This window comes from Cydia splendana, chromosome 8, assembly GCF_910591565.1.
Source record: "Cydia splendana chromosome 8, ilCydSple1.2, whole genome shotgun sequence".
In the NCBI taxonomy this organism is placed as follows: domain Eukaryota; kingdom Metazoa; phylum Arthropoda; class Insecta; order Lepidoptera; family Tortricidae; genus Cydia; species Cydia splendana.
The window spans coordinates 692020-704451 of NC_085967.1; the positions used below are offsets into that span (position 1 = coordinate 692020).

Sequence of the window (12432 nt, forward strand, 5' to 3'; positions counted from 1 at the left end):
CACGCACGGGCACTTGTGCAGTTGTAAACTTACCTTAACCTTAAAAATGTGTAGATCAGAATCGTTTCTATGACAACACAATCCGCAGCATCAGTGCAGATGACGTGACGTCACGGGGTGCAGGTAGCGCCCGCGCCGCGCCGGTATGCTCGCGCGCATCTTATTTTAACCATCTGTCTCGTATCACGCGCCGCGCGATCCGCACGTACAGCTAAAAGCTTATCTAGGTGTAGGTGTTTCTCAGTAAATGTAATAATATACAAATATTGATTTTTAGTGTAAACATCTAGAAATTATATTATTTGTGTTCATAAAAATTAAACTTTTATTCGGATTTTGTTAGTAGTGATAAGTGTTATTGATAATAAAATGGTGAGTTAATTTTGGTTTTTAAACATATTCGAATGTCAGTAAATATATACTTGATTAATCCAACTAACTATGGCACAGTCGCCATCAGATATATCGGAGCGGCCAAGGCTCTCATAGATATCTGAACACGCCTCTATTTTCAAGGCGTTAAAGTGCTTGTTTAGATATTTTTGAGCACCCTGGCCGCTCCGATATATTGATGGCGACTGAACATTGAATAAAAACAATTTCTTATTTACAATAGGAATGTAATGATGTTGGTGAATGAAAATTTTAGTTATTATAAATTAAGATTATTAAATCTATAACTATTAAGTTATTTGTTTTACAAGGGGGCAACGTTGTTGTTTAACCGCTCGTGCTAATATTGATACCCGAGCAAGCGAAAGATTCTAAAATTGAAACACGAGCGTAGCGAGTGGTTCGAAAAATGGAATCTTGAGCGTTGCAAGGGTTTCAAAGTACGAGGGTTAAACAAAATTTGCCCCCGAGTGAAATACTAGATTTTTCCCCACACACCAACCCGAAGCAAATATTAAATGTAAAATATCAAACAAAATCAAACCAAATCAAATTCAAAAAAATGTTATTAAATATTTCTCATCCAAAATCATCATTTAAAAGTCAATTCTACCAGCAAACATAAGAAAACAACTCAAAATTTGCATTTGATTACTTTGCCTCACATGTGAATTACTGATAGCTAAGTGCAACTTTGCTATCCGTTTTTGAAGTGCAAAGTAAGCCTTTCCGAGCTGGTGTGGTGAAAATGTAATTAACTAACACAAACATAAATAATACCTAGTGTTTTACCATTGCTACAAACAAGTTATCATTAAAAGAAGCTGATGCCGATAATTACAGCATACTCATTATGATCAAACGAAGTATACTGCATGCCAATCAACATTTCATTAATTATGCAGTAGCATTAAGTACCTATACTAATTAATTACATATTAATTTATTTTATCGAGCTTAAGATGACTAATTATATGCTATCGATATGTTTACAATGATATGCATAGTGAATAATTATTATCATAAGATATTTATATAATTCAAAATGGTGTAGTAACAGCTTGTGACATTGCTAATTTTATGATATGGGCTGTTATTTACACCGATATTCATTGTTGTTGTTACTATGCAGAAGATCAAAGCTAGAAAATGTACTTATGAAATAATGAAAAATTATTGATAGGTACTTTATGTTATAATGACGCACCCTGAGAAATAACATTCCATGATAATCCTAAATAAGTTTATAACATCTGTCCGAAAATATTTCTTAAAACATAAATAATTAGACGATATGTTTAAATTTAGGTATTTCTAGAGTTGTTTACTTAGGCATATTTGTTTTGCATGCGGTGTAAGTACCTGTAAGTGATTGTAACATTTGTGACACCACTCCTACATGTACCTATTAGCTTGTCCGTTTTTAATGTATCGAGGTCAACAATTGTTGTGAAACCTTAAATAAATAAAATAAAAATAATGTAAGCATTTCCTAAAGGCTTATGTCACGCTGTGTAGTTAATTTTCATGATTATTATTGAGATCGCTATGATATTGAGATCGCTATGCCAGCAATATCTTAAACTGTCGTTAAAACTTCTCGAATAGACCACGTCAACTTGACAGAACATATGATGTTCCTGGCCTCTGCTTATCGGAGGGCAATCTTGCCTATATTCAATTGAATTGACACAGCCTTCGACAGTTGCCAGACAGACGGACAGACACTTCCTTGTGTGGCCCTTTGTTTAGCCAAATCGGTTTGTTGATATACTATGAATGTGTCATTCATAGGTGTATAATAATATATGTAATATCTGCAACAATACCAAGTTACAGGTTATTATTGTTTAGATACCTACACTCAGTCAAAGATGGGAATAGTTGCATTCAAATGAATCATTTCCATCTGTCCTCGTCTCATGTATGGCGGTGGACACATGGGGCGGAGACAAATGGGAATACACCTGTCAAATACTTCCATACCGGAGATAGCGGGATCGTACCAAGGGTTATAGTAATTTGTTGAAAGTTATGTACGAAATACCATTTGATATTTACGAGTCATAGAGCGGAAACTGGACTAATCCCTGTAAGGCCTAGTTTCCGCTCTGGATGGGAAGTTTAGATGGCAGTCGCTTTAGTGTTTACTGTATGTTCTCCTTTAATAAAAAGAGAGTATTTGTTGTATTCTTATCGTAGTTATCGTATATAAATAAAATCCTGAGTTTAGCAGAAACTTCCTCTCTGTTTGAATCATGTTTGAATGTAGAGCTAGTATACAACCCTAGTGTATGCAATAATAAAGGTTAATGATTTGTAGTGATTTGTAGATTACATATTTAGGTACTACATATCTTATAAAGTGTACGGTCAACGTCAAATATTTACTGACTGTATAGGTCATTGACCTCAAATGACACTAACAATTACTATTACTTAGTAACAATCTGTGGTAAGTTAATTACCGAACATTTCCACAAAATATTACGACATCGACTGTCGCGGTTAGAATTCCAGATGCGCTGGATTATGTTTCGGACCAGCAGTTCGATGGAACTAAACTAGGTAAGGTATGTTGGGGTAAGATGGATTTTAAACGGATAAGCCATCCGGATTTTGGTATTCGCTTAACTATTGGGACAACTATTTATAAACGGAAATAAGTATTTTAAATTTCAATATAAACAACGAAATCGTTAAAAAAATTCAGTGATCCATTTTATTGTCGCTGGGTGGTAGGTATTTTGTTACCTAGTTATAAACTTGTATATCGTTTTCTATGTTTTTAACTAAATGGTGCCAAATGTAAAATATTTACATACTATTTTAAAAGTCGAATCTTCTTCGGGTTACATCGAATGTAATATATCTTATTTCTACTCTCGGTATTGATTGTACGTATACGATTTATAAGAACTAAATCCAACCTTTTCCTGTTACATATGCCAACACCGTCTTTAAATAGCCCTGTCTCTTTAAATTGACGTGATTGGCATGTGTTTTGGCTGTAACCGAAAATTACGAATGACTACTAAGTAGGTTGACATTTGATGAATTTAATCTGGGGGCACGGCAGTGCCCCCGCCAAGTCGAGCGCGAAGCAAACACTGCCGTACCATGCTTTACTGGAACCATTTCGCCGCATTTTCAGGCCCCTATACATCTCAAAACTTTTTTGTAGTAAAAGCGTTGCGAGACTTGCACCTTTTTACATGTAATGTTTTTGATGGGATCATATTTTCTGCCCTCGGGTCGGAAAACGTCAACTTTCGGCATACTTGTGCTAAACGAAGTTGCCGCATTCTCCGTCGAGCAGACAAATAATATACACACCTCGTCCAGTACACAAGAAAGCCTCAGATCACATGTAATTGTCGGCCGAGGCGAACCCGACATTTTTTACTTTACTGCCCTAGGTATGTAACATAGTATTGGTCTTGACCCCATCAGATGATACCTCGACATACCTTTTGAACGAACATACAGTAGTATATTTTGTTCCATGAAACTTAACTGATCGCACCAATAACAATGCAATGCATTGCGTTGCACGTGTTGTGAACGCATTAGTCTGGTGTTGCATCTTCACTTTAGGCATAGGGATGCATATTGAGCAGCTCTATTCGACACGCACCGAAAACATACGTACAATACAATGCACGTAGTGTATTCCAAACACATATGCTTCTTGTTGTAAGTATGAATGAGGTCAACGTAGCCTACCAAATGCTACGTCGTTTTTTGGGTTTAGTTACAAAACGCGTGACTTTTTTGGTATCTACTTTCGTACCTAGTTAATGAGGTTGAGTATATTAATTAGAAATATACAGAACAGTCAGTGTCTCATTCGCCTCGCACTAAGATCGTCTAAAAATATCATATTCAATATACTTCCGACCGGCTCAAATTTTACATTATACCTATTATAATATAGTCGGTGCCCTAACATAATAGGGTATTTTCCTACTAGTCAAATCAGTTACTTTTTTTAGAATTGTCAAAACTATTTGCTAATATGGAATTTATATGAATCATTACATTCATTACATCGTGACGTCACGGTCAACTCACCTCCTTTTTATATTTCTATCCGATTTATTAAATAGAACTTGTGTTTAAAAATAACTCCTATCTGTGTTTTTCTAATAATTATCTGGTGCTATATTTCATGCATGGTGTAAAATAATTTATTTTAAATACAGTATAATACCTTAGCTAGTATGTCAACGTGGGTAACTACTTAAGTTGGAACTTACACTACGTTTTATTTGACAAGACTTTAGTCAACAAAACATTACTACCGCATCCTTTCTTATCTGCTTCCTAATATAGAAAATAGACGATTATCAAGTTCCAATCACTCCATTGTCTACTGACCCACCACGTCGATTCAACATTGACACTCCCACTGAGCTATATAGTCTGTTGTCATTAGGTACAAATACACAGTACAACAGCTCATCTGATCTTTGGTAGTCTTTATCTCGTCGCAACAAGGGTCACGATTAGTCAGTTAATTTTGTCAAAGGTGTGTTTTATGGAACCTTTAGGTAACCCTGTACGGTCGGCAGATAAGAATCTAGTTGACTACGTGAAACAATGGTGTGATATTGTAAGTTGTACCTACACGTGTCTAGATTTTTTTAATTTTTAACATGCATGAGGTTTCTATATCGAAAAATATAAAATACTTATAGGTCTGTTATAGATCGGAAAAAACACATAATATATACTTAATATATTCTCATGAATAGGCACGAATAAATAAATAAAAGATGAGCATAAAAATGAAAAATACCTTAGATTAAATTATATCTAATAAATTTACATTTTCATCATTAGTAATGCTTTCCCGTATGAATCAGCACGTATTTTAGGAGCAGTAATAATAAGAATCTCTATTTTTCACCATTTTGTACTTGTCAACTAAACTTAGTACACCAAATACTCTTAGAAAAAAAATCTATATTGGTACATAGGTATAAACAAGAAAAAAAAACTCAAATATATGTATGTTCTCTTTAAGCATAACCAGTTAAAATCTGAAACTTGTAACTAAAAACAACAATGACTTCATAAAAACCTTAAATTTTACATCACAAATTTATTTAAATCATATTCCTTCAAAACAACAGTATTCCTTACGCTACTCTACTACGCATTCTTCGAAATTCATTCAAAATATAAACAATACTCACGTCACAATTAGGAAAACGCTTTAAACGTAAAACTCTTTAGGGGTTTCTATGAAAACCCAATTAGCGAATATAGTCCGTGCGCCCGCGCAAACCACAAGCTTGTTTGATACGCGTCGACAAAATGGCGTAAGCGCCATCCCAAGTCGAACAGTTTCAGACATTTACTGCCTGCTAATACTAATTGTCTTAGGAGATAAATAATAAACATGGGCCTTGTTTGTGGGAAACCCGACGGTACTTATTAGGGATAAGTGGTTTTGCATTCAATTATATTATATTTTATTACATTTAATGTTGTATAAATAAATAAAATGTATCAACTTATTTATGTAGTACCTACGCTAAGTACTTACCTGTCTACAATACCAAGTAAAAACTGACGTGTAGTGTAACTAAGCTATTTATAGTATTTATACAATATAGCAAAAAACGTTAGGCTTACAATATCAACTCAATAATTGTAGGTTTTGGTATTGGAAGTAACACAAAATGTTTCTGAACTATAAAGGCTTGTAATGTCCTATTTGTTATTACTACAGAAATGGGGGAAAGATTGATTACAACACTATTAAATAAATATAAAACATTAAATTAGCTGAAAAATAATAAAACAAACTACATATATCTAAACTAAATAAACTTAAAATAAAGAGCCTAAATAAAGTAATAATAGATCAGTCAGATCGTATAAATAGGTATCTACATAGACAATTCGAATTTGGATATCACCTCTAGAAGTACATCTTTCTTTGATAATGAACAGCATTTTTTAAATGATTTGTTAAAAATAGTGTAATAAGTTTATAGCATATTTTAAAATCAGTACATACTAATCAAATAATAATACCAAGCGAACCCTAGGCTCTCATGAGCCGTGGCAAAAGCCGGGACAACGCGACGAAGATAATGATGACATACTATTCATACTAATAATACCATAAACATTTTTCATAAAATTAATACCATGATACCTTTTACGAAACTCTTCAATATTTTATTATTATGTTATTTTGTGTGGCAACTCGTGAAATGACGATGTCAAAACACTGCACTGTGGTTTGTAGAATAAATAATTAGTTATTTATAAAATACAATACAATAGGTGAAAACGTTGCATTGGACCTTTTCCCTGAGCCACGGTTTGATCGACATGAGTAATGGTGTAAAGTATATTAATAGAATAAGTGCATTTACTAGTAAACTAAAATAAAATACTCTAGTTTATTTTCTAGTGCAGACAAACCGCAAGCAAATTACCCATCAATTTCCCGTTGCAATTATAAGAATATACATATGTATTTACATATATTATGTCTATTGATTTATTTCTAATTTTCCTCCTGAAACGCGTATATATATCGCGGCGCTACAATATAACGTTACTTGTTTACAGACGCACGCAAGAGGTTGACGGAAAATGGTAGTAGGTCGCGATGGCGCCCGATGCCGACGTCGAGGACCGAGCGGGCTACCGACCAGTACCTGTGCATGGACCACGAGGTACTCCAAGGCGCGTGGCACCTTCCCGACCTCCAGCGACCCGAGCGTGGCTGGAGCGGGAGACCAGAAGCCCTGGAGAGCACCGTCGTCTCCTCGACTCCCCGCCGAGCCCGAAACTCCAAGCCGGCCTCACGCTTGGAGTGTGGGATGTTCTCAAGAAACAGAAGCAAGACAAGCCGATAGAAGAAAAGCCGAAAGTTAAGACGAAGTTTCAGAAGAGATCGGAGAAGTTGTACGCTGTTCTCAAACCGCCTTATTTTATACTCACCGTTATTATTATAATCGTAAGTTTCTTTCAAGTTTTTTTTACTATTTCCAAATATGCCTTGAACCATAAAAGATAGTATCAACATTTTTTTATTACATTTTTATTGTATTTATATAAGAATTGTAGAAATGAGTAGATAGGTAGATGTTAAGTTAATAACGTACAAAAAACTGCAATATCACACGTATATTTGTACAGTATTTTTCATGAAGCTAAATAAATAATGTCTAGAAGACAGCTTAATTCTATTACTTAGTTTACGTATTTACATATTCAGACGCTTTCATCTTAAAGACCGGATATCATTCTACATTTCAATTAATAACTGGTTACAAATTAGTATATTACGTCAATTAAGTATATTACTTAAAAAATATTTTCCTGGTTCACAATCAGTAGGTACCTACGTAAAACCTGCGAACTACGTTCGCGAGCAGACATAGTGCTCACATTCTGACAAACTCGCGCTTTGGTGACTAAATACTATAAATTCTGAATGATTTACCTAATTAAGATTATTTTATGGTTTTATGATGCAATCATTTAACGAGGAAATCCCAAGTTTACAAGAGTGGTTTTTTTTACTGCTGTAAAGTGTATTCCGGTAATTCTGAGTTATTTTTAGACGTCAGCTAATTTCAAAAATGAACTAGATATAATAATATGATTATATGACTCATATGATTATGATATGATGAATTGATTACGGACTTCATGTGGATGATTTTTGGATAGGGTGATCCGGAGTTACCCATCTTACTGCTTTAATTTTGTAGAATTTTATTCAATTACCAAATTATATTAGAAGCCTCGCATCTAATTCTGACGTACTTATAGTAAACCTTTCTTTTTAAATTCAATGATATGTTTGCGCAGGTAGCAATGTACCTGTGGGGCTCGGAGCGCGCGCGCATGCGTCTGGAGTGGTCGCCGGGCGCGTGGTGGCGGGAGCCGTGGAGACTGCTGTCTTATGGCGTCATACACGCCTCGGCCACGCACTTGGCTACAAACGCCATCGTTGCCCTTGCGGTAAGTTGAAAAAAATACAAGAGTTATATAAAATCATTCCATTAGTGCCAACAATGGCCCACATTAATCCAATTACAGAATACAAATTCATATAAAAAAAATACACCAAAAAAATGCGGCGTTAAAGAGATGAGAGATGCATCTAAATCTAACGCGCCGGCCGCTCACGCTTTATTGCAAGTTGCTCTCTCGCTGCACATCATGAAATGTACGCTATTACAGTAACTTTATGCAAATTGTCCGCAATCGAAGCGCTTGCCAGTAGCCACGCATTACCCACAACTAAAGTTTGCACTCCTTGGATTAACGTACTCGCCTATATATGTATCTACCTACCTTTAAATTAACACATATTTTCTCCGTTGCAGGTGGGCTGGGTGCTAGAGCGCGAGCAGGGCCGCGCCCGCGTCTGCGCGATATGGGCGGCGGGGCTGGCGGCGGGCGCGCTAGGCGCCGGAGCATTACAACCGCGAGTACGCGTCGTTGGAGCGTCCGCCGCTGTCTATGCGTTGTTGACAGCGCATCTGCCTAACGTCTGCCTTAGGTGAGTTTTAACTAGATATATCATACACTTGTTTTTTCGTCGTAACTCGAAATATTTTTTCTGCTAACTAGACCCATTAAATACTCGTAATAATAAGTATACTTTCTTATTTTTATTAACTTATAATTGTCTTTCTTAGATTCGGCCACATCCCGCTCTGGTGGTTCCGGCCTCTAAGCGTGGTGGTGCTAGCAACATCAGAGACGCTAAGCTGGGTGCTGCTGCGCACGCCAGCAGACGCCTGGACCAGGGCACCAGTTGCCTGGTCAGCCCACGCTCTGGGAGCCGCCGTGGGAATCCCTGTTGGCTTCCTCGTGTTCTCCGGAGAGAACTCCAATAAAACACCTATTTTAATCGCCAGGTTCATCTCTGCCTTAGCATTAATAGGAGGGACAACCCTAGCTACAATCCATTATGTGTTCTGGCATGAGTTGAAGACATGACGCACAATTAACAGCCTTAAAGAGGCGACTTAAAGTGCAATTTCCTCCGTCCGCTATTACATTAGCTTTCGATGGAATTTATACCTTAGTAGGTAATTCAGCACCAAAGGAATGATGCAGATGATCGCAACAAGTCTTCCTTAACGTATTGTTATTGTTAAATGTTTCTAGTTTATTTTCATGTTGGTAAACATGGGAATATTTGTTGCTGAAAATGTATGACTTTTTATACAGGGCGTATGAATTTTACTAGAAGTGGTTGATTGTTAGCACAGCTTTTGGTGTTGGATATTGTGATGTGATGCTTTTAATTCACGCGTGGCCAATACTCCCTGTACATATACGTTTCATTTGATTCACAGAGCTGAGAATCTAAAAATTAAGTTGCATAAAGAGAAAGAAGTTAAAGCTATCTCCTCAGACAGGTGTTGTGCCTGGTGGACAACATTTTTTCAACTTTTATCAAACTTCCGACTGTTTTTCAGTGCTATGAAAATAATGGGAAGTATTTCTCTCTTGATTTCTATGAAATCGAATATTTAAGATTGTTTTGCATCAAAACGTTGGGTTCAAATGGCTTGTGATTACATGTTACTCGTATATATACGTTTATTATAAGCATTATTATATATTTAAGAATATTTGTATGGTTACGGAGAAGTGACTTATTTTTAATTTGACGTATTTTAAACCAAAGAATGTAAACAATAAATACAATCATTAACGTATTTTTCAAATTGATTGGTGCCCAATAAAGTGTAGGTATCTGATGCACAATTAACTGTATTGCTCAGAAATTTGTGCCATCTTGCAATGATTGAGATTCCATTTAATTTAAACTGTCGGGTAGATATCATGTGTAAAATAATTGCTTACCAACAAACTTGGATATCTCTCAATCTGGTTTTTCACTTGTATTAACCCTTTTCCAGGCAAAGTACGATTTATCGACCACATACGCGCCACTAATATTTCAACTTTAGCATTCCGATATTCAAATTATATTGCACTATCGGGAAATTTGACTTGTCTTCAAATAAATCATCAGAACCTTGTAGATTGGTGCGGCCTGGAAAAGGGTTAAATAAGTATGTCCTGTTTCCAGATCTATTCTAGCAAACAACTATTTTTGATTGCAGACTAAGTACTGAAACAGATGTGCTTAGGTACTATGACCTAAGGTCCGGCTTGTGGTGTTCTTAAGTGCCTATTAGTGTCATTATATTTTTCATGTTTACGTTCTGGAACCTTCGAGATTACACAGTTCTAGTCTGGTAACTTTAAGCGCACTTGTAGTATAGACAAATGAATTATTATTTTCTAACGACGTACAGGATCGTTCCCACTGTATGAAGACTTATTTAACCCTTCGGCCGCCGTCTCTGACGCGCGCGGCTACAGCTCAATATCAACCCTCGTTTGCCATCTTGCATGCCGTTGCCGACAAGGTACACGATGGCGCGCCATACACGATAGCACAGAATAAGCAACAGTATTATCATAACGAGGCTTGGCGTTCAAAGGGTTAACTATATTTCATGAGATTGTACCTTACACTTTATTAGATAAAACAATAATAATTCCACTAGCTCCACTCGAATATTTCGAAATTCATTCCATAGACTGCTTTGGAAATTCATATATAGGTAATACATATAGGTAATAATTCATTTGTCTATGTTTATATTGATTAAGGTGTCTCTTGTGCCATACTCGTAACTGGGCCCTAGCCAAGATGACAAGCGTTGATAGAAAACGCCAATCGAAACTTAAATAATATATGGAAATAGTGACGTGACATTTCGTAGCATCTGTCATCCGAACACATTTAGGGCCAGTTGTACCAACCACATTTGACAGACTGATCAACGTCAGCCGCCGCGCGCCAGCGCTTTGCTGTGAAACTTTCCATACATCAAAATTTAGCGAACTGTAACGATACGAACAGTTTGGTGCAACCGACCCTTAGACTTTTCGTTTGGCGTTTGTCGATGTACGATCATCTCGGCTAGGCCTCCTGGCGCCCGTTTCTCAAAAGCTTGTAACTTGTAATAAAAGTGGAAGTCCCTGGCCATGTTGCATAACAAACTACAACTAATATTACAAGCGGAACTCCTTTTTTAATTAGTGAAATTAGAAAAGGAGTTCCGCTTGTAATATTAGTTGTAGTTTGTTATGCAACATGCCCCCTTTCTAACAAAAGCTTTGAAAAAGTGACCGCTCCGCTTGTACATAAGTATTACAAGTTACAAGCTTTTGTGAAACGGGCCCCTAATCGTATATCGTGACGTCACGGGTCGTCACTTTGTTGAAATAAGAGGCAACAAGTTAACTGTGTCGTCTATTATTCTAGTCTCAGTAGTTTTTTTTTTTATATTTTGTTCCTGAAAAATGACCGACTTGAATAGACGACGCATCGTGCTTCTGTATTTGTTCTTAGCACTCGTTTGGAATGCTACCTACATATCAAAAGTGATATTATTTGTAATAAATATTTGATTACAATATCTTAAGAACTAAGTTTCATTTATAAACCCTTAAAAATCATGATATACATCCTTAAACATAATACAATACCTATGAGAAACCTTAAAACTGTAAAACTGTGCCTAGTCCAAAATCTCCTAAACATTACTATCGTCCAAAAATAATTATTACCTATTCAATTATATTTGGGTAGTTTTACAGATTATTTCATTTATAATTTATAACTGCAATTTAGCTTTCTCGTGGCCATATAATCGAAAAGAGAACTTAAAATACGCCACTTTTGGTTATAACGTTAATGTTAAAATTAGCGCCATCTGCTGACAAGTAGCGGAACACAGTACTACTACTACTCGTCAATAGAGGGCGTTAGTAAACTGTAAATAGTAAAACGTTTTACAAAGAGGTATTAAAAAAACATGAACGATTTTATATTTTTATTTAAACTACTAAGCTATTATAAAAATACTCACTAATTTTGCTTAGGTATTAATTTACAGTAGGTCATTATCAGTATAGTTAATCTCAGGACATTTATATTCCTAATATTATTCTAGCATTAGGATT

General features: G+C 35.9%; 1 protein-coding gene across 1 annotated transcript; it reads left to right on the forward strand.

The window, feature by feature from the left end:
- The first annotated feature begins 249 nt into the window (after positions 1–249).
- Positions 250–9886, forward strand: LOC134792597 (rhomboid-related protein 2-like). The gene is made up of 5 exons (XM_063763827.1): positions 250–372; positions 6988–7378; positions 8239–8391; positions 8760–8935; positions 9075–9886. Exons 2-5 carry the CDS (start codon positions 7028–7030, stop codon positions 9376–9378), a joined length of 984 nt encoding a protein of 327 aa, XP_063619897.1. The 5' UTR covers positions 250–372; positions 6988–7027; the 3' UTR covers positions 9379–9886.
- Positions 9887–12432: the final 2546 nt, after the last annotated feature.

Bases quoted from the DNA above. Each gene is read 5' to 3' on its own strand.
- LOC134792597 (XM_063763827.1), top strand. From the start codon at position 7,028: ATGGCGCCCGATGCCGACGTCGAGGACCGAGCGGGCTACCGACCAGTA. The intron at 7,379-8,238 runs GTAAGTTTCTTT...ATGTTTGCGCAG, and splicing joins TCACCGTTATTATTATAATC to GTAGCAATGTACCTGTGGGG. The intron at 8,392-8,759 runs GTAAGTTGAAAA...TCTCCGTTGCAG, and splicing joins ACGCCATCGTTGCCCTTGCG to GTGGGCTGGGTGCTAGAGCG.